Source organism: Vicia villosa, linkage group LG7 (assembly GCF_029867415.1).
Source record: "Vicia villosa cultivar HV-30 ecotype Madison, WI linkage group LG7, Vvil1.0, whole genome shotgun sequence".
NCBI classification, from domain to species: domain Eukaryota; kingdom Viridiplantae; phylum Streptophyta; class Magnoliopsida; order Fabales; family Fabaceae; genus Vicia; species Vicia villosa.
This window is the reverse complement of record NC_081186.1, coordinates 96,968,166-96,990,365: the sequence shown is the minus strand read 5'-3', so window position 1 is coordinate 96,990,365 and position 22,200 is coordinate 96,968,166. Positions and strand designations below refer to the sequence as shown.

The 22,200-nt window shown below is 33.3% G+C and overlaps 2 protein-coding genes across 5 annotated transcripts; one reads left to right on the top strand and one right to left on the bottom strand.

Moving 5' to 3' along the window:
* The first annotated feature begins 17,576 nt into the window (after window positions 1-17,576).
* On the top strand, window positions 17,577-21,662 carry LOC131617928 (abscisic acid and environmental stress-inducible protein-like). Its single transcript, XM_058889195.1, has 3 exons — window positions 17,577-17,720; window positions 20,971-20,994; window positions 21,167-21,662. The coding sequence occupies exons 1-3, from the start codon at window positions 17,633-17,635 to the stop codon at window positions 21,454-21,456; spliced, it is 402 nt and encodes a 133-aa protein (XP_058745178.1). The 5' UTR covers window positions 17,577-17,632; the 3' UTR covers window positions 21,457-21,662.
* On the bottom strand, window positions 18,090-20,560 carry LOC131617929 (serine carboxypeptidase-like 44). Of its 4 annotated transcripts, none has more exons than XR_009288708.1 (6): window positions 20,344-20,560; window positions 19,711-20,139; window positions 19,399-19,585; window positions 19,234-19,311; window positions 19,024-19,140; window positions 18,091-18,892 (listed from the first exon to the last, which is right to left on the bottom strand). XR_009288708.1 is itself a non-coding variant. In XM_058889196.1 (4 exons), exons 2-4 carry the CDS (start codon window positions 19,246-19,248, stop codon window positions 18,722-18,724), a joined length of 303 nt encoding a protein of 100 aa, XP_058745179.1. In that variant the 5' UTR covers window positions 19,249-19,311; window positions 19,399-19,691; the 3' UTR covers window positions 18,090-18,721. The 4 variants fall into 4 exon arrangements, 1 of the variants encoding a protein (XP_058745179.1); XR_009288709.1 differs by having other exon boundaries at window positions 18,092-18,892; window positions 19,024-19,136; window positions 19,707-20,139; XR_009288707.1 differs by having other exon boundaries at window positions 18,093-18,892; window positions 19,707-20,139.
* Window positions 21,663-22,200: the final 538 nt, after the last annotated feature.

Genomic DNA, 22,200 nt, shown 5'->3' with positions numbered 1-22,200 from the left:
TCAAGGATCCTAAAAATAGTATATATTATGCTATAAAACTAGGTGATTCATTGGTTCAGACCAATATCATACGCTCCATCAAACATCTTTCACTTCAGTTAACAGAAGCAATATCCGAGAGAAAAAGTTGATATTTTCACCTTGGTTCTAAGTCCAACCAAAGAGATTAAAGGGGCACACATTCCATAACACGTTTCTTTTATTTATTAATAACCTCTTTAATTATAAAACAGTACAAACTATGTACGGGATAAACAAATATAAAAGAGATTAAAACTTAAAAGAAAACGTCCAACGACTATTAAGTAACATGCTTGCAAACTCATCAAAAAGATTTACCTAACTCTCTAAACAACTAAAAGGATGAGCCTGTCGTTGATTAATGTTAAAAAATTTATCTTTGTGTTTAAGTCATAATCATGTTCTTAACTTAATATATTTTTTAGCAAAAGATGAACAAGAAGATATGTCTGTTCACCAATAAAATCTTATGAAGACATTATTCATGTTAAAGTCGCAGTTGGTAAAGGAAATATCAACATCTAAATAGTTGTGGCCCTCTCGGATTCCACATGTTTGAATTCTATTACCACGAATTCCTTACAATTATTGAAGGAGTTGTTTTGGGAGGAGAATAGAATTATTTTACGAGGATATAGCATAAGTTAGATGATAGCAAATAAAATCACTAGTAAATAGTGCAACGTTGAATAAAATATAAAACAAGGTGAATTCTAATTTTATATACGAGTTTATAAGCTATAGAACAAATAATCTTGTCGGCAACATTGTTCACAAATTACAAGTAATTTGTCTAAATCATTGTTAACATTAAATGCTGATCACCCAAATTTGTATCCATAGAAAAACCAAGAAACACTAAATGCATACATATCGTGAAATTTGCAAATAATGGAAAAATTCAAATAAGTGGATGACTATCGTTATCGTGGGCTTGCAATTTCAACATCAATAGATTTTAAGATAAACTGAATATGCGAAAATAAATTTATGACTACGTAAAAATTCATTTCAGCAATAAGTATAATGTACCCTAATTATAATTAGGAAACGTGTTACCTTCCATAACAATTACTTTAAACAACCGTTGTGATATTTTTGATGCATAACTTTTAATAACGGTTGTTTTAAACAACCGTTATGACTGAGTTTATTATAAATTTTGTGAAATGTTTTTTTCGTCGATACTCACTAAACATATAATCTTTCTATCTGATCTACAACATTATGATACGAAAAATTAAGTTATATTAGAAGAACAAGCTATACCGTTTCGAATTCTTCAGTCCATTATCCGCATTTTGCTCTTTAACAATTAGATTTTGTTTCAATGTTCCTAGTTCTTTAACCTCCCCTACCTTCACCTCTAATTCATTTTGTAAAATATTCTTTACTTTGTAAACAAAATTAGAGGTGGAGAAGTAGGCAGTTGAAGAACTAGAAACATTAAACCAGGTTCTAACAATTAAAGAGCAAAACATAGGCAATGGACTGAAAACTATTATGAAGATGAACATGAAAGGTAGCAATTTCCTAAGATTTGATGCAACAAAGATAAACTTTCGAAGAAGATGAGTTCGCTGAATTACTTTGGGGTTTCCATTTTACATGTTTGTGAAGAAAAGTTGTCGAATCGTTAATTTTTTAATTTATCTTAATTTTTAATTTCAATTTTATTTTTCGAACAATTCATATTTAAAAACACAAAGAAAAGCTAAAATTTGTTCTAAAAGAATCAAACAATGACCTTTAAGACACATTTTTTCTCTTTACCACTAAGCTAATGTACATTAGTGATAAATAGTTTCCATAATTTGTAGTAATATTAAACATTTCTGAACTTAAAATAATAATACGAACCTAAGTTCCTTCAGGTTAAACGGTAGTTACTTTACAACTATATCAATCAGTTTTTATTGTTAATATTTCTAACGATGAATATTTAACTTAATAATTTCGAATAATTATTTATTTATTTATTTCAAATAATACACAAATTTAAAAATAAAATTAATAAAATATAAATCTCAAATATAATTAATATTTACATGAGTTACTATTATATTAATTTATTATTTATTTATTTTGAATAAATAAAAGTTTGAAAATTAATAGATCATTTAATTTGAATGAAATAAATATTTTAATAATTAATTGAATTATTAATAAAATTAATTAATTAATATTTAATTTTAGTTAATTTAAAATAAGTAAATATTTATTTGTGTGTTATTTAATTTTATTATTAAATTATTTATTTAATTTCTATTTGATTAATTGTATTTAGAATTTACATTTTATAATTTTATTTTTAAAACTTTTGCATTATTTAAAATAAATAAATTTATTTTATGAATGATTTAAAATAAGTAAATAAGTAAATGTTTATTATGAATTTTTAACTTAGTCGTTCATCATTAAAAATATTAAGAACAATTGGTGTAGGTAAAATGACTATCATTTTATCTAATAAATTTTGTGTTTTTTATTTTAAATTCAAAAATGTTTAATATTATTGTAAATAATGAGAATAATTTATCACCAATATACAATAGCCTTGTGGTCAAAGCATATGATGTGCCTTAAAGATTCTTCGTTCGATTCTTTTAGGAACAAATTTTACCTTTTTTGATGTTTTTAAATATGAGTTGTTTAAAATTAAGTTGAAATTAAAAATTAATTTAGTATTTTAAAAATGAACAATAAAATTAAATTTAACGTGGCAGTCCAGTCACAGTTTAAAAGTAAAAAAAAAAAAAAAACTGATTTTTTTAAAAAAATATGTACGAAAAGACAAATATGACCCAATTAAATTTTGTAAGGGATTAAATTGAATTTTTTTCTTAGAGATTATTTAGAGTTGTATAATTTTTGTGAGAGAATAAAATGAGTCCTCACTCTAATTTTTTTTCAAAATCCACTTTAAACCCTAGTCTTTCACGCCCAGAGGCTCTAGCCAAATCAATCTTTGAAACTTGGACACACTTAAAATTCAGGAACTACAATGACTGTATTTAGTTTTAATGTACATATAAATTTCACAAATTTTATTTTTAACCTTTATTAGAAAAATAACATATTTTGGTCCTTATAAAATTTTATGAATGTAGTTAGTTCATATTCTTAGATTTTAAAAATTGTTTAATTACCTTTTAAATTTTAAATTTTTAGAATAATTTTTTTCACACATGTTTAGAATACTGTAAAATATTTATTTATTAAATTTTAGAATTTTTTAAAATTAGAAGAATTAAATATGAGTTTTTAAAATTTAAAAGATAGTGATAAAAGTAATGAAAATCTCGACTTAGAAATTAAATTTTGAGTTTTTTTAAGGAATTTTTTATAACGTTTTAAGCATGTTTGTAAAATAATCATTCAAAAATACACATTAGTTTAATAATAGAGGCTAAAACTACGTGCATAATAATTTTATAAGGACCAAAACATACTATTTTTTTTATAGGGAACAAAAACAAAATTCGTTAATTTATGGGGATCAAAAACATATTTAACCCAATAAAAGTATTATAAATATATGATGATTATTTGGAAGAGCATTGGTTTGTTGACACCCAAATTTTGATACCAAATACTTAAACCGTATATATTGTTCACTGTATTTATACGGTGAACAGTGTATTTCTATTTAAATAATTTTATTTTTAAAAATATATTTTTAATTAAAAAATATTTACTTTTTAAATTTTTATAACACAAATATATGGTTGTGTCATTAACCAACTTTAAAATTGTATTAACTACAAAATTGTACGTCATTAACCAATTATTTTACTTATAATTTATTTACCACTTTCAGTACTTCATTAACCAATAAAATACATAGTATTAACCATGTTCTGACACTAAATTATAAATGTATTAATCAATTTTTATACTCTATTAACCAACTTTATGTTACTATTTAATATTTGGCTAAATTACATATTTGATCCCCTATTTTGCCCAACTCACCGTATCAGGCCCACTATTTTTTTAAACAGTTTTAATCCCACAAGCCCATTTGTCAGCAAAAAAGCACTAAGGTGTACCCTTGGTTTATTACGTGGCATTAAAATGATTGTCATGTCATATTTAAATAACTAAAAACAAATTAAAAATACATAATTATTAGAAAAATGCAATAAAAAGAGGCTGAAACCTAAAATCAGTTCCATCATTCTCTTCTTCATTTGTTCTTGAAGTGCTACCTCCCATAACCCAGATCGTTCCATTTTCTCTTCTTCATTTGTTCTTGAAGCATGTATTTGCAAGAACTACTTCTTCCCTTCCCTTTGTAATGAATTATGAGTTTGTGCAAATATCAAGTTTGTCTTCTCATTCTAGGACGAGACGAATAAAATATTATTGTGGGTTAGATTCCCCACTTGCAACTTTCTGGACAACTCAGAATCCAGGTCGGAGGTTCTATGACTGTGGGTTATATAAGGTACAACTAAATCCCTAATTTTACTATTGTTCATCTTAAAATTTTAGGTAATTTAAATGGGTAATTTTTAACTTTCATCATATTTTACATTTCATTTAGTTAAATGGAAAGAAAGGGTGTTCCTTTTTTGTTTAGTATGATGACAAGATTTCAGACGGCTCACAAGAAGTGATTAACTCTCTATTACAGAAGGTTAATGAGTTAAAGAGGAAATATGGTTTAATAAAGAAGAGTGATGATGACCTAAAGAAGAAGATCAAGTTATTGAGTATTTTGTTACTTTGGTCTTGGGTTTTGATCATAATGTGAATCACAAAAGCATTTGTTTGAGTATTCACTACGCCAAATTTGGCTTTTAGCAGCACCCCTACGAAAGCGCTTTTAGGAAAAGCGCTGGCATAGGCTTCGCTAAAGACAAAATTAAAAAACACGCTAAAAAAGCGCCCTAATAGTGGGGGGGTATGAAAGCGCTTTTAAGAAGCGCTCTGGTAGGGGGGGTTATGAGAGCGCTTTTCAAAAGCGCTCTGGTAGGTGGGGGGTACGAAAGCGCTTTACAGAAGCGCTCTGGTAGGTGGGGGGAACGTGGGGGGAACGAAAGCGCTTTTCAAAAGCGCTCTGGTAGGGGTGTTTAATGAGAGCGCTTTTTGTCAAAAGCGCTGGTATAGACCAGGCTATGAGAGCGCTTTCCAGAAGCGCTTTAGTAGCCTTATTACTAAAATTTGATATTACGCGTTCAGAATCCCTAATTCATCTTTTTTCTCCCATTGACGCTAACTTGCCCAGAAAACCCAGAAAACCCATTTTGTCTCCCCCATCTTTTTTCTTCCACTTCGTCTCCCCCACTTTGTCTCCCACAACTCAAAGTTCTTCACCGCCGCCGCCGCCGTGTAGCATCTCGCCTCCACCGCCGCCGTCATCTTCATCTTCATGTATGTCACCTTGTTTTCTTTTGCTTTATTTTTAATTGTTTTTGTTCGACTGGCTATGTTTCTTAATAGGTTATAATCCATGAACACAATTTCTTGTTGCTTTGTTGTTGGGTACTGAATGTGTTGTGCTGAAGAACACAATTTTTCAAGAATAGAACACATTAGTGCCATTATTTTAGCTAAAAACAGAACTTTGATATTTTTATATCTAAATTGCAAACACATTTGTCAAGAATAGAACACATTAGTGCCATTTTCGTTTTTAATTATAATGGGTTGTTTGAAATGAAAGCATGAAATGAAAGCTATAGTATATGGTATGAAATGAAAGCTATAGTATATTATGAAAGCATGAACTACTTGCTGCATAATTTCTTCTTTGTCATATCATTGAGTTATTTGAATTGTAATGGGTAGTTCAATTGAGGGTTAATAACTTGTCTACACCAAATGATTATTAAGAGAAACTACGTTCACTTTAATGTTTTATGGTTTTACTTGATTCTAAAATATGAGTGAGGATTCTTTCATTTCTTAAAAGGAGTAGAGTTTTGAAAAATGGAGACCTTTGTTACTAAAGTTTGTTTAATTGTATAAATGCATATATATTTGAAAGTGATAATATGTATTTTGTCTAATTTGATTTCTTATAATCTCAAAGCATTACTAATTCGATATTTATTTCATTTCATATTAAAAGTAATGTATGAAAATAAATTAAGATTCTATTTTAAAAAGACCGTTAGTTATCACTTAATCCTACTGGTGGTTATGTTGTAAGTTAGTTATAAAGTTAGACTGTTAGTTGAGGTTAATTGTTAGGACTAATGAACTAGCCTCTCATTTACGAACCAATGTATGTTGAACAAGCCGTGGTACACATGTATGCATCTGTTCTTTCTCTTGTTTGTAGTTACTAGCTAATTGATAATTGATTTCATATCATTTTAAATAATTGAGTTCTAGATTGGGTTTATTTTGATATTTGTTAGTAGTGGTGTATTTAACCGCATGGTGTGTGTGTTTAATTTTACAGTTACTTTGAAGTCTCTGGTTTCTACTTGTACAACGCCGATTCAAACCTACCCATCTCCCACATCAAGTCTAACTCAGGTTACTATCCCTTTCTTCTTGCTTATAGTTTGTTATTTTCTGCTTATAGTTTATTGTTTATGGTTCTATTTAATATCAATTTAGTGTCTCTCAACCAATTTTTTGGTTTGTGGACTTATATTACCTTGAAATAAGGTAATGTCTTCTTTAAGAATTCGGGTATTCTGATTAGGTTTTCTGATTAGGTATTCTATTATGATGATAGCTATTTATTATCTTGACAGAATTCCTTAGTACCTGATAGAGAAACCAAGACATGGATAAGACATGGATGAATTCAAACCGATTGTCGAAAGAGTACGAGAAAGGGGTATGGGAATTTGTTGAGTTTGCGGTTGCGAACTCCAAAGACCCGCTTCGAATGCCGTGTCCTTGCTTGGGTTGCTGTTATGCCGGGGGTAAGGTTGACGGGAATCAGTTGGGATCTCATTTACTACGGTTTGGAATTGATAGAAGTTATACATGTTGGACAATGCATGGTGAGAAAAGTACCGGGAATGCTGGGTCGAGGTGTAATAGGAAGTATGCTTCAAACGACGATTGCACAGACACATACGATTGTGATCGAGTCGAAGAGATTGCAGAAGCGCTGGAAGAAGATCTAGCGGATTGTCCCAAAATGTTTGAGAGGTTGGTAAGCGATGCAGAGAAACCGTTGTATGATGGTTGTTCAAAATTCACAAGATTGTCTGCGGTGTTAAAGTTGTACAACTTAAAGGCGGACAATGGATGGTCGGATAAAAGTTTCACAGAGTTATTAGCCCTTATGAAAGATATGCTACCAGAGGATAATGTTCTTCCCAATCGAACGTATGAAGCCAAAAAGATGTTGTCTTCTATTGGAATGAGCTATGATAAGATACACGCATGTCCAAACGATTGCGTTTTGTTTCGAAACGAGTATGCAGCGTTGAATGAGTGTCCTAAATGTGGTGCCCCTCGATATAAGAAAAAGTTGTCTCCTGCTAAAGTCTTATGGTATTTTCCTATAATTCCGAGATTTAGACGCATGTATCGTAGTGAGACCGATTCAAGACACTTGACTTGGCATGCAGATGAAAGAATTATTGATGGAAAGTTGCGACATCCGGCAGACTCACCACAATGGAGTAAAGTTGATACTGAATATCCTGAATTTGGAAAAGAAGCAAGAAACCTTCGGTTGTCATTGTCTACTGATGGAATGAACCCGCATGGTATTCAAAGTATCTCGCATAGCACATGGCCTGTGATTCTTATGATTTATAACTTACCTCCGTGGCTATGTATGAAGCGTAAGTACATGATGTTATCTATGCTAATTTCTGGGCCTAAACAACCAGGGAATGACATAGACGTATACTTGGCACCCTTAATCGAAGATTTAAAGTTTTTGTGGGAGAGAGGTGTGGAGGTTTACGATGGGTATAGGAAAGAAAGTTTCAACTTGAGGGCGATGTTGTTTGGAACAATTAATGATTTTCCAGCATACGGAAATCTATCCGGGTACAGCAACAAGGGTCAAAAGGCGTGTCCTGTTTGTGAAGATGAAACCGATACGACACGATTGGCGCTTTGTCAGAAGAATGTCTTTCTCGGCCATCGTAGATTCTTAAATTCTAATCATCACTACCGTGGGTGGAGAAAAGCATTCAATGGAGAGGCCGAACATCGTACAGCCCCGCCTTTTTTGTCAGGTGATCAAATTTTTGAAAAGGTGAAAGATGTGAGCACTCAGTTTGGCAAGCCTTTTGCACATTCAATTGTCAAGGGTGGGTGGAAGAAGAAGTCAATTTTCTTTGAACTTCCATATTGGAAGTCGTTGTACGTAAGACATTTCCTGGATGTTATGCATATTGAAAAAAATGTATTTGACAGCGTTATAGGTACGCTACTCAATATACAAGGAAAGTCTAAGGATGGCGTTAACATAAGGAATGACATGGTAAACATGGGGATGAGAACTGAATTGGCGCCCGTGACGAAAGGAAGACGAACATATTTGCCACCTGCTGTTTACACTCTATCTAGAAAGGAGAAGAAAACATTGTGTAAGTTCCTCAGTGAAGTAAAAGTTCCAGAAGGCTACTCTTCAGATATTAGAAGACTTGTGTCCATGAAAGACCTCAAGTTAAAGAGTTTGAAGACGCATGATTGCCATGTTATAATGGAACATTTTTTACCAATAGGTATACGTTCTATTCTGCCAGAAAAAGTAAGAAGCGCAATAACTAAGCTGTGTTTCTTCTTCAGGTCTATTTGCAGTAAGGTGGTCGATCCCGCGATCTTACCAACATTGCAAAATGAGATAGTTGTTACTTTATGTGATCTTGAAATGTATTTTCCTCCCTCGTTTTTTGACATAATGGTTCATCTAGTCGTTCATCTTGTGAAAGAGACACAACTGTGCGGACCAGCTTATATGAGATGGATGTACCCTGCTGAACGTTATATGAAAATATTAAAAGGGTACGTGAAAAACAGAAGTCGACCGGAGGGTTGTATTGCCGAGCGATACGTTGCTGAAGAAGCGGTTGAGTTTTGTACTGAATATCTGTCAAATGTTCAATCAATTGGACTCCCCAAATCTCATATTGTCGAAAAAAAAGAAGGAAAAAGGCTAATTGGAAATAAAGTTGTGACAGTATCAATGGTCGAACGGGATCAAGTGCACTTGTATGTTCTGCACAATGAGATTGAGGTTGAGCCGTTTGTTGAAATGCACAAAGTTGTTCTCCGAGATTTAAATCCAAATAGAAATGAGAACTGGATAGTACGAGAGCACAATCGAAGTTTCATACCGTGGTTTAGAGATCATATTTATTCAAAGTATCGTTCAGATCCTGCTTCAGTAACAGAAAGGTTGAGATGTTTAGCCTATGGTCCATCTGTAATTGTACTTTCTTATAGCGCATACGCAATTAATGGATACACATTTTATACCAAAGAACAGGATGATAAAAGTACTATGCAAAATAGTGGTGTAACCTTGGTAGCTGAAGCTATGCACATATCAAGTGCGAATGACTTAAATCCGAAATTTGCAAATTTGTCATATTTTGGGGTTATCGAGCGCATTTTGGTGTTTGATTACGCGAAGTTTCAGATTCCTGTATTTGGTTGCAAGTGGGTTGAAAATAATAGTGGCGTACGAATGGATAAGTCAGGATTTTTGCAAGTGGATCTCAATAGGGTAGGGTACAAAGATGAGCCTTTCATTCTAGCCTCTCAAGCTAAACAAGTGTTCTATGTCAATGATCCGACAAGTACGAAATGGTCTATAGTGCTTTTATCTAACAAAATAGTTGATGAAAAAATTGAAGATCAAGGTGATATTGGTGTTGGCATTGAATCTTGTACAAGAAACGATCAAAATGAGAATGAATCTTGTATTAGAAATGATCATAATGAGGGTATTTGGATCAATCCAACCGTCCGCATTGTTAAGAGACGCGTAGTACACAAACCTACCAAGAAAAGAAAGAGACGTTAGTGATAAAGGTAATAGTATACATAGTCCGACTAATTTGTTTTATTCAATTTGGTGCATATTCTCGTTTTGTACATAACTTTTGAACCATGTATCCGCTTGTTGACTTCTTTACATGTAACTATACTATTTTGACGATTCCGGAGCTGCTCATGCACTTATCTTTACATTTCGGGACTATTTTTTTATCGGTTTTGCTTCTGCCCGTAATCAAAAGTCGGGCTTAGGGTCTGAATTTCGGAAAACCGACTTTGTTTTTGAGTCCGTGGCGACGTTTTACCATAGCCATGTAAATTTCGTTCAATTCCGATAACTTTCTTTTTTACGCTTATTTTGATTTGTACCGATTTCGTTTCCGATTTACTTGTACATGCATGGTTTGACTTCCATTTGACTTGTATAGATTGTTAGCTTATTAATAGTGTACTAATGTGCTTTAGTTTGTTTGATACAGGTTCAATGGCTTCAGATAGAGATGCTCCACCTGAAAACCCACCTGAAAACTTACAAGAAAACTCACAAGAAAGAGTTGCTTCGGATACAAATGCTCCACCTGATACTGAAGCAAAAGAGGTTGCACGAGGCATCACTATTATGAGGAGTATCATACGACATAGAGACCAAGGATTAGTGTACCGATTGGAATGGAATTCTGATAAACAACCAATTGGTCCTAATTCTGCAAAGTTGACAAGTTATATTGGTACACTTGTCCGTATGCATATTCCGGTCTCCATAGCTACCTGGAAATCGAAAACGAAAAATTTAGAATTGGAGGAGAAAAAACAAGCGATTTGGGAAGAGCTTCAGGTATATATCATATATGGTTAATTGTTGTTATTATCTTGACGATAAATTGTTTAAATTATTTATACTAACACACTATGCGTACGTTTTTTTGCAGAGGACTTTTGAGATACCAGATGAACGTAAAAGCTACATACTTAGTTTGGCCGGCAAGAGATATAGAGGGTGGAAAAGTTTTTTGACAAACACCTATCTTAAGGATAAAGATGGAAAATTTCTTGAAAATGCACCGGGACGGCCAACAAAGTATGCGACCTTCATTGATGAAGCAGATTGGGCTGAGTTTGTAAAGCAAAGAGATGAAGCTTTTCAGAAAAAGAGTGCCACGAATAGGGAGAGAGCATCCAAACCCGCGTATCCATACAAAAAAGGGCGTTTGGGATATGCACGCTTAGAGGATAAAATTGTAAGTAAATAGAAATTCGATTTAATTAATTGTCTACATGTGCATGTTTTAATTGACGATTTTATCGTTTGTGTCAATGCATAGTTGGAGGAGACTAAAAGTGAGGAAGCTTCACTTCCTGTACATGTGTTGTGGAAGGAAGCTCGTGTGGGCAAGAATCACGCTGTCGATCCCGATGTTCAGAGAGTTTATACTGAATGTGTAAGTATAATACTATGTCTTTAATTAAATCAAATGTTTTTTAATATATAAATGACTTTTTATCTCCACTAATAATTATTTAAATGTAAATGAATTACAGGAGACCTTGTCGCAATCGGCATCCACCGGTGAGGAGAGCGTACTTAGTAGAGTACTAGATGCTCCCGAGTATCCCGGTCGGGTGAGGGGTAAGGGTCATGGTGTGACTCCAACCTCTTTTTACAAGAGTCCTAGGAGAAGAAATCCTTCAAATGAAGAAGTGTTGCAAAAGTTGGCGGAATTGCAAGCACAAGTCTCTGAATTGCAAAGAGATAAAGAGGCGTATATGAGAGAAAAATGCAACACTTCATCGGTGAAAGAAACTAGTGATAAGGCTAGTATCAACTATCAAAGGAAATTTCCCGAGGTAATTATAATTTTTTTTCCTTTTAAATTGTTCTATTTTATTAATGATAATGACTTTATATTTACTATTGGTTTAGGGCATTTCATCTTGCCAACTATACTTATCGGAACCGAGTTATCGACTAGTTGGCAAGGGAAAAGTGCACAACACTTCGGGAGATTTACTTCACCACAGACCGCTCCCGGATGGACACCTGAAAGTATCGGTGGATGTTGTATTAGATCGTGATGCGATTCTACCGGTACCTGACATGGTCTCAGAGACGACATTGCTGCGAGATGCAATAGGATCGTTTGTTGCATGGCCCTCGGAGCTCATTACCATTAGTGATGAGGTAAATTGAAAACGATTATGAATCATTTAGTTTTCGAATGTCAATTCTAAACCGTTTATTAATTATGTTTTACATTTTATTTTTAGACTGCTCCTATAAAACCCGCAATTAAGGGTAAAGGGATTTTACAGGAGGAGGAGTCTGTTGCATCGCTAAAAGAGGTACATTTAAAGTGTTAATATATAATCTGAATCAAAATATGCATGATTTTATATTTTACCTAACTTATATGATTTTTAGGCATCCGCTCGGGAGTCACAACAAGTGACGCAGCAGGTTCGTAGCGTACCACCCAGTGGTCCTCCGAAGCAAGCGGCAAGAAAAGGCGGTGCTTTTGTGCCTCGATACCGGGCGACACTCGCAACAATGGTTGATATGTCCGATATGAAGGATGGTGCTTTACGGGAAATCGATATGGATGAAAGTGTCTTCGGTATTGAGTTCAAGTCACATATTACAATTGATGACTTGCAAGAGATTTTTAACCAAGATCAACTAGGCGTCAGTAATATGCATTCATACATCCGGTAATATTCACTCATCCGATATATTATTTAATTAGTCCCACAATATAATTTATTTACACTTTTCAATGAAAAGAATCTAATGTTTATTATGTTTTTATTTAAGGTTGTTGTATGACAGAGTGTTGCGCGGGACTGCATTGTCTAACAGATTCCGGTTCGTGTCTTCCGCCCATTGCAGCGGAATGGAAATTGTTTCGGATCCGGAATCTGTTAGACAGCGCTTAGTCGATAGATTCATGTCCACCGGCAATACAGAATGTCTGCATCTTTGGGCGTATAATACCCGACCAGTAGGGTTAGTTTCTCATTCTTTATTCATCTAATCTCTGTTTCTTTAGTGTATAGCAATATTTTCATATAACCTATTGTTTTAATTTATAGAGCACACTGGTTGCTGCTTGCTATCAACCCGATAAGGGAAGTCGTGTATTATCTGAATTCGGTAAAGGGTGAATGGACCAATTATCCGGCCATGAAGGAAATCGTTGATTTGTAAGTAGGATCGTTCTAAATATATATTCGTGTATATTTATATATTTACTTATTTGTGGGATTGATCTAAACATATGCTTTTATATATTTGTTAATTAGATCAATACAAGTATTCCGTAGTCAACGGGACGCACAGGTATCCCGGACTAAATCAAACAACATCACCTGGATCGAAGTGCAGGTACATTACTTTTCACAAATTTGCTTATAATATTTATGCTACTTGGTAAAACAAGACAACTTATATAGAATCTTATTTGTTTTTCTATGTAGTGTCCGCTACAGCGTAACAGTTCAGACTGCGGATACTTTGTATTGAGGTTTATGAAAGAAATCATTCAGGCGAATCAATTAGAGATTCCTCCCACGGTATAAAGTTATAACTTAAGATAATTTCATATAATTTATTACATTTACCTAAATATATTATTCATATTATGTTTTTGTTTTATAGTACCTTGACGAATTCCGTGCTGCTGGGTACTCGAAGCTAAAGTTAGAAGAAATCAAAGAGGAATTGTGTCAATTTTATATTAAGCTATTTTTCATGCAGATTTGAACTATAATATTGTTGATTTTGTAATGATGTATATATATAATTTTGTAATGATGTATATATATAATTTTGGATATTATAATGGTATATATTAGTATATATATTGTCTTACTGATGGCTGAAATAATATAGTCGAAAATATATTACAGGTCGAAAATATATTACAGGTCGAAAATATTACAGGTCGAAAACATTACAGGTCGACTGGGAGGATTAAATTATAGGCTGCACATAAAAATACCTCATTTAGCAACTACAGCGCTTCTAAAAAGCGCTCTTAAAGGTCCACATACTAGAGCGCTTCTTAGTAAAAGCGCTGGCAAAGACCAGTAAAAAAGCAAAAAAAATTAAAAAATTACGCAGCATACAAAAGCGCTTTTGGAAAGCGCTCTGGTAGGCCCCCCTATGAGAGCGCTTTTTCTGGAAAAAGCGCTCTCATAGGGGGGCCTACCAGAGCGCTTTCCAAAAGCGCTTTTGTATGCTGCGTAATTTTTTAATTTTTTTTGCTTTTTTACTGGTCTTTGCCAGCGCTTTTACTAAGAAGCGCTCTTAAAGGGGGATCTACCAGAGCGCTTTTTCCAGGAAAGCGCTCTAATAGGGGGTCCTACCAGAGCGCTTTTTCCAGGAAAGCGCTCTTAAAGGGGGGGTCTACCAGAGCGCTTTTGAAAGCGCTTTCGTAGCCTACGCCAGCGCTGGCTATGGCAGCGCTTTAAAGCGCTGTTAAAGGCCAAAAAAAGCGCTGTGAAAGCTGTTCCGTGTTGTAGTGATTGTTGTAATGTTACATTAGTAATGTTGTAAGGTTTGTAAGGAAGTAAAAATGTTATAAGCATTTGATATATAATGCTATGATAATTATATTTGTTATGTTACTGATATATTTTGGTTACTGATATGTAATATTATGATAGTTATATGATGTTGTAATTATTGTTAATTGAGTAATTACTAATGATATGATGTTACTGATAAAAGGGTTACATGTAATTTGTAATTTGTAATGGACAATAAAAGATATTTCAAAAGATAATTTAAACTCATATGTCATTAACAATAGGTTACACATAAAAGTTACAATCCATTACAAAATATATCAACATCAATTCAACATACAACCAAAAAAAAGTGACGCATCTTACAACATTAAACCGACAAAAAGTGATACATCTTATAACACTAAACCAACAAAAAAGTGATCCATTACAAATATATGAGCATCAATTCAACATTAAACCAACAAAAAGTGATCCATTACAAATATATGACACAATAAGAACATTGCAATCAAGTAGTCTCTTGAGTCTGCGACACTTGGGATCCTTGTGTCAAAATAGTAGGTGCTTCGTTGTTTGAAGCAGTCTTTTGTTTTTTTGCCTTGTTACTTCCTTTTGCCAATTATTGATCCGTCGCCTTTTTTTCCTTTACACGTTCTTGAATTGTGACCAAGATTCCCACAACTCTTCAACTTTATGGTAGTCAAATTCCTATGCAACACATTGCTTAAAGTGGATTCATCGTAACCGGCAGATGAATTGGCTCCCCTTAAGCTGTTGGCCAAAATCTTTTACCATTGGAAAGCAGTACAATATATGAATAGGTTGTCAATGATTAATTGCCAACCTTACTGAATTATTCTGAGTGGCCTAGAACAAATTAATAGTAAAAATACATCAATATTCAGTGTAGTTAACAACATTAAGTGAAAGTTATCAACATTCAGAAATCAACTTTTCATTCCAGGTTAACAACATGTTGGTGCAGTAATGAACATACCTCGCAAAAAATTTAGGGTCTTCCTTAGTAATGGAGGATGTTTGACCATAAGTGAAAGACATTTGCAACTGTTACAGATTCACACAAAAATGTAGATGGGGAAGACCTAGGGTTTCAGTTTCAAATAGATGAAATACATCTTGCAACTATTACAAAAGCAATATAATGTATGAAATACTTTCGATGCGACCCCGACAAATGGTGTTGTAGGATCGTCTTCTCCGACTGTTTGATCTTCTCCGGTCGTAATCGCTTCTCCGGTCGTATTCTCTTTTCTAATTATTTTTTTCCAGAAAATGATTTTGGCTTTTAAAATATCATTACTCTAATGTCACATAACTTTAATTTATTTTATTCTACTTTTATTAATAAATAAATAAACTATAAAGATAATGCCACGTAATAAATCAAGGGTACACTTCAGCGCTTTTTGCTGACAAATGGGCTTGGGGGACTAAAATTATTTTAAAAAAAATAGGGGGCCTGATATCGTGAGTTGGGCAAAATAGGGAGACCAAAACTGTAATTTAGCATTAATCTTTTTTTAATATTTGAAAACTCATTAACCAAGTTATGAACTAGATTAATCAACTTTATATAAACTATTAACCAAAATCTGAATGGTGTATATATTAACTATTTTATATAAGAATATATATTAACCGAATTTAGAACTGTATTACTTAAATTTTAAAACTTTATTAACCAAAATAATTTTAAAAAAATAGAAAGATATATCAAAATGTTAAAATAATAATAAAAGTATTGTTTATGTATTTGTGAACAATAGATTAGATATGGTGTAAATATGTGGTGTCAAGATATCTTTTCTCTATTTAGAAGGCCGATCCACGAGGCAGCACAAGATATCTAGTGTTGACTAGTAGTACTATGATTTCAAAAGTGTCACTTTCAGCTAATAGCAACTAGACAAGATTGAGGAGTAAAGATAATAACAAACTAACAAGAACCCACACTCCCACAGTCGAACAGAAACGCTCCCCCAGCCCTCTAGGGTTTGGCGGCTACTCCCCATCTTCATGGTGGTTTCCCTTTCTCACCTTCATGGTTGTCTCCTCCTCTCCTCTATGGAGAGTATCCATCCCTTTCATCCGTTAACCCCATCCATCGACTTTCACCTTTCATTATCTCAAACCACTGTCAAATCCCTCTTTCTTTTGAAGCGGCCACCACCGGAGCCACCACCAACAGTTGTTTCCCCATCTTCAAAGCTGTTAACCGATGGCCCTTTCCCAAAGTTCATTCTGCTCATGTGGGTACCATCGAAGTCACCATCGGCCTCTCCCACAACTTCGACGGAGTTCATCGTTCGCCCAACTCCAAAGCCACCATGGTTTAGATCCGGTTTTCGTTTTCTTGCTCCTTTCTATTTAACTAATTTTAGTTTTGTGGTTACTGTTTTGTGTTGTTGTCTTTTGGAACCCATGTTTGTTCCTTTTGGTGTCTCGCATCAGTATTGTGTGTTTTGCTTTAGTTTGTTCTATTTTCAGTGGGCCTTCAAGGTGCTTGATCTTTTGCTCCAAAGAGGCTTGGTTGAGGATAATGGGTTTTGGAGTAATAGCTTATGGGTGATTTCTATTCAACTTCTTTCTTCCTTCCAACAAAGACTTCTTCCAGAGATGATGAGTTTTTTCAAGAAAAAGAACCTGTATAATCGAACTGCGCGTGATAAAGCCAAAAAAATGATCCTTAATTGGATAGATTTAAAGATTTTGGTTCCTAAACTCATTTATATCTTATGGAAGGTTGTTGCTTGGTTGCTAGGTTTAAGAGGTTGGATTGATTTTACACTTTTAGGTTCTATTCTCTCACAGTTTATCTTTTTCCAACTCTTTGTAAGCTTAGCTATTAGTGTTGATTTTAGTTTGAGGATGGGAAATGCCCTCACTCAATGGTTATCATCTTGCTTGTATCACTGGTTTCTCTGTTGAATGAATTTGTGTTTCTGTCAAAAAAAAAAAAAAAACTAGACAAGATTGAGTTAATACATATTAGCTCCATCGCAACTACCAAGTAAAGGTTCCGTATTGATTCTTCCTTCCTTCCATTATAAATAGACCACACTTTCTTACTAATATTTTCATCCTTCACTAACAAATATCACAGTTCAATCAACTTGAGTTGAGTACAATGGATTCCAAAAACGCATTTCTCATCCTTGGTCTATTGGCCATGGTTCTTCTTATTTCCTCACAAGTGTCAGCTAGGGACTTAACCGCACTAATGCAGGAAACACATTTTACATCGGGCAAAAAACACATTTTACATCGGGTCTGGGTTCGATGTAAATCCAAGTGATGTAGTAAACCAAAGACATTTTACATCGGGCTGTAGCCCGATGTGAAAAATTCACCTACCACATCGGTTGATAGCAACGTCTGATGTGAAAAAAAAACAATTTTACTTTTTTTATAAATAAATGATGGTTTTAATATCAGGTGTGTATAAGAACCGATGTAATAATGTACTTTTTAACATCGGTTATTTACTTGGACCGATGTAACATGATTGTTTTTATTAAAAAAAATTAGACTATTTTTTAGAATGGTTTAGCTGAACTCTCTTTGAGAACACTAGAAGTTCCATGTGCAGAAATTTTTGGATATGTTATATTTACAACAAATAAAAAATTACATTTTTGGAGATTTTCTTCTTTATCTTCTCCATTAGAAATATCCTGGTGCAAGGTTAATGCAAGTGAACTTCCAGATAAATCATTTCCATTATTCATTCTATTCCTTCTTGAATTATTGTGCAATTATCTTTAATACTTATAGTATCCTTCCTTTGTTCTCCACTTTTTCCAATTCGAAGATTCGCAAGGACTCTAGCTGCCTGAAATTATTTAACCATACAAATAAAGTATCACTAGCAAGGACTTCAACTTGAAGTTTTAGATGAAGTATCACTTAACAAACCAAAACAAAAATTAAGATAAAACTGCATATCTAAATAAACATAATAAAGAGAGAAAAATTCCTAATTTTTTCTTTGATTATCCTTCAAGCCGGACAATTGCACAAGTTCACTGCTAATTTCAGAAAGTTGGTAGAACAAAGAAAGTACAATATTGAATATTCTTATCAAAATTAATGATTCTCCTAACCGTTTTGTCATGTCCACCGCTTGCAAGTAATTTTCCATCAGATGAGAAATGGCAGCAGACAACTTTGCTTTAGCTTGCACATACAGTTGTAAACTAAAGAATTTCACTATACTTTATAGAATGCTTTCTTGATTTGGAAGTTCATTTTGAAGAGACTTTCCATTAAAAAAAGTCTGAATCATCTTCAAAGCTCTCTTTCGTTGAGAAGAAGGAACTGAGTGACCAACTCCTCTGACAATTGTGAATGTGAGGATGTCCTCATACTTTACAGTCGTTCCAGCAACCTAAACAATAAAATTAAAGAGCTTATTTAAAACACAAATGATAAAAGATTGAGAGGAGTATAAAATTAGATTAATTGATTTATTGTTCAACAGTCAACATGATGAAGATGTTATACATTCCAAATATTTACCTGTCCTCCCTCAAACCAGTTTCTAAAGGGCTTTGTTGTGTTAAATCTAAAATCCTTCTTATTCATGTATGTGTTGGTTTCATCTCCCATAAATACATGTATCTTTTCTCCAGCTTGCTAAACAAAAGATGAATCAATTGAAAGAACATGAACATAAAAATAAAAAATAAAGCCAGAATCAGATTGAGAGAATGGTTGAAATGCATATACCAGTTTAGTACACATGTCTGCTTTGTATTCTGATGGTGGACAAATATCAGCATTCACGGTGAAAGGATCCACAGCTACCTGAACATGAAATGCCATCTCAATTTGTAAAAGTGTAATCTTATAATATCATTTTAAAAAAACAGAACCCGATAAACAAATGCTAACCACTAATTGACAATTGAAAATTCACTTTAGAACAATCGGTACTAAAATTCCTAGATTGAATTTGTCTCTTTAAGGTTGCCATGTTGCATACATTATTCAATGTGTTTTCTGATATCTGTCTATGCCACTTCAAAAATTCAGTAGCCGAGTTAAAATCGGTACCAAATTCGAGAAGGGGGTTTCCTATCTGCAAATATCAACAAATAAACGAGGTTATCTCTCGCTGTAAATGATATTAAGTAAATGACAATTAATATGTTATATCATAAATAGAATTCAAAACTACAAGTAAATGACAGTTATTATACCAACTTTGAATTCCAGGTTAGTCCTTCGCACGAGATTGACAAGTTCTTCGTTCTTTGAAACCCTTAGAGTTAAATACAGATGCATCACTAGAAACACTAATAACATCAACAAGCTCGCCGCCTTCGTAAAAACGAGTTTTTGTTACCATTACCATAAATATTTCACCAGACCTCTTCTTAAAAGGAAACTGGCCAGACCATGGCACTCCTGTGATCAAGTGTTCTATAATTTTTCGTAGAGATGCGTAATATTCCTCAGCAACTAGGAAAATATGCCAGCACTGGATTCCCTTCCTTCAAACCATTACTCGATTTACGCGAGAAAGTAGTTGTAGAATCAATCTGAGCCTTCTTAACAGAACCTGCATTGTTGTTATTGTTGTTGTCGTTAATCTGTTCTTCTAGATTCGCTCCTCCTTCACTAGCTCTCTTTCTAGGAAGCATAGATAATATCAACGCAACGCAACAAAAAAAGATAAAAACAAATTAATCAAGCTAGAATCGAGATCGAGAAAACAATAAAATCCAAAAACCTTAACTGAAACGTGATTTGAGTAATAAACAACGAAGTGATGAAATTGAAAACCTAAAAAGATGAATCTGAGAAACGAGATGGAATTGAAGATAGGGAACGTACCGATTGGAACTCCGACGAAGGAAGGAATGGAATCTGATCAGAAAGTGAGAATCGGAGATGAAATGAGAGAGAAAGTTTGGTATTCTTTTGGTTGGGTTTAGAATTACGAAGAGTCACAGTGAGGTTTGGTTTGATTTGGTAATAAAAGAACACTTGAGTTTTGTTGTTAAAGGAGAACGAAGAATTACGGTGAGGCGCTCGAAGAAGAAGAAGTTAAAAGATTTGCCACAGTAAAGAAGGATTAGGGTTTTTAGAAGAAATTCTTTTAACATTCCCATGGGTTTTATATTGGACCGATGTAAAGGCCCACTATGTTATATTTTCCATCGGTTAATATTAAGAACCGATGTAAAGGCCACACTGAGTTATACATTTCTCCCCTCGGTTAATATATATAACCGATGTAAAATCCCTTATAAAAGAATTTCATTTTATTTACAATTTTGCCACTGTTTATTTTTTTCCATTTTATTTACAATACTGCCACTGTGTTATATATTTTTCATTTTGTTATATCATTGTAAAAAATACCTGATGTAAAAACTTTTTTCAAATATTTTTCACATCATATATTTTAATATCTGGTGTAAAATACTTTAAGCAAATGTCATATTTTTAGTAGTGCCGAGACTTCAACTAATACCAAAGATGGTAAATTATGTCTTTTATTTTAGTCTCCAAAATAGGAGTTAATGATTTTATTAAACTAATTAAAAGTAGTAGGGATCATTCATAATATTAAAGATTTCTTTCTTAATTTTGAAAACAAATAGATATCTAAAATTAACTTATTAATTATACTCATACAATATTGTATATGCAGAGGTTGTGGAAAAGTCAAATGAATTAAATGATGCCAAATATTACGGTGGAGGCTACAACCATGGCGGCGGCGGCTACAATGGTGGCGGAGGAGGCTACAACCACGGTGGTGGTGGTGGTTATAATGGTGGTGGAGGGGGCTACAACCATGGTGGTGGTGGATACGATGGTGGTGGAGGAGGATACAACCATGGAGGAGGTGGTTACAATGGTGGCGGAGGAGGATACAACCATGGCGGTGGTGGTGGTTATGGAGGTGGACATGGTGGTAGTTCCAACAATGGTAACTGATTATATCATAATGCATGGCCGTACTATGTATAATAAAAGAGGTATAGAGAATCATGAATCTTTTGAGGTTATGTATTATCTATCTTCTCACTATATAGTATAGATAAGTCACTATGTTTATGTGAAGATGAGTTTGATTTCGAACCAAAGGGCTGAATGTGTAATCAATCATGTGTGTAATAAATCAAATATCATCCTTGTTACTACTTCGCCTCCTTCTAAGTTTATATATCCATTGTGCAAATTTTAAACGAAATTCAAATAATATTTAGATTACTTTCAAATGGAACATTCATTTCACAAATATTTCAGACAAAATTTACATAATTTATATTTTATTTTTAAATATACAATTCAAATAATAAATAATATTTAATTTATAAAATATAAATAAAACTTATTTTGTATTTTTCACCCTGCATGTTTTAAGTAATATATATTTCATAGTGTTTTTAAGCAAAAATAATATTAGACTAATTTAAATATATTTTTTTAAAATTTGTTATTGTTTTGTAAATAAAATTAAAATTAATTATTAATTTTTTTATTTTTATAAATGGAATAGGAAATATTTATTAAGTTATTGTTCACTTGTCTTGCAATATCCTACATCCAATTATGCCCTATGTTTTCGTAGATACACCTTCGGAAGCACCTTTTTATAATAATTTTGGTTTTTTTCCGTAAATATATCTACAGAAGCGTTAAAAAACATAGTGAACATTTGGAAAATTCAAAATATTT

What these genes read in the sequence shown, in the direction of transcription:
- LOC131617928 (XM_058889195.1), top strand. Translation starts at nt 17,633, where the DNA reads ATGGATTCCAAAAACGCATTTCTCATCCTTGGTCTATTGGCCATGGTT. An exon ending in GTCAGCTAGGGACTTAACCG is followed by an intron (nt 17,721 to 20,970) that starts CACTAATGCAGG and finishes TTAGTAGTGCCG; the next exon opens with AGACTTCAACTAATACCAAA. An exon ending in TTCAACTAATACCAAAGATG is followed by an intron (nt 20,995 to 21,166) that starts GTAAATTATGTC and finishes TTGTATATGCAG; the next exon opens with AGGTTGTGGAAAAGTCAAAT.
- LOC131617929 (XM_058889196.1), bottom strand. An exon ending in ACTGGTTTGAGGGAGGACAG is followed by an intron (nt 18,893 to 19,023) that starts GTAAATATTTGG and finishes TTTATTGTTTAG; the next exon opens with GTTGCTGGAACGACTGTAAA.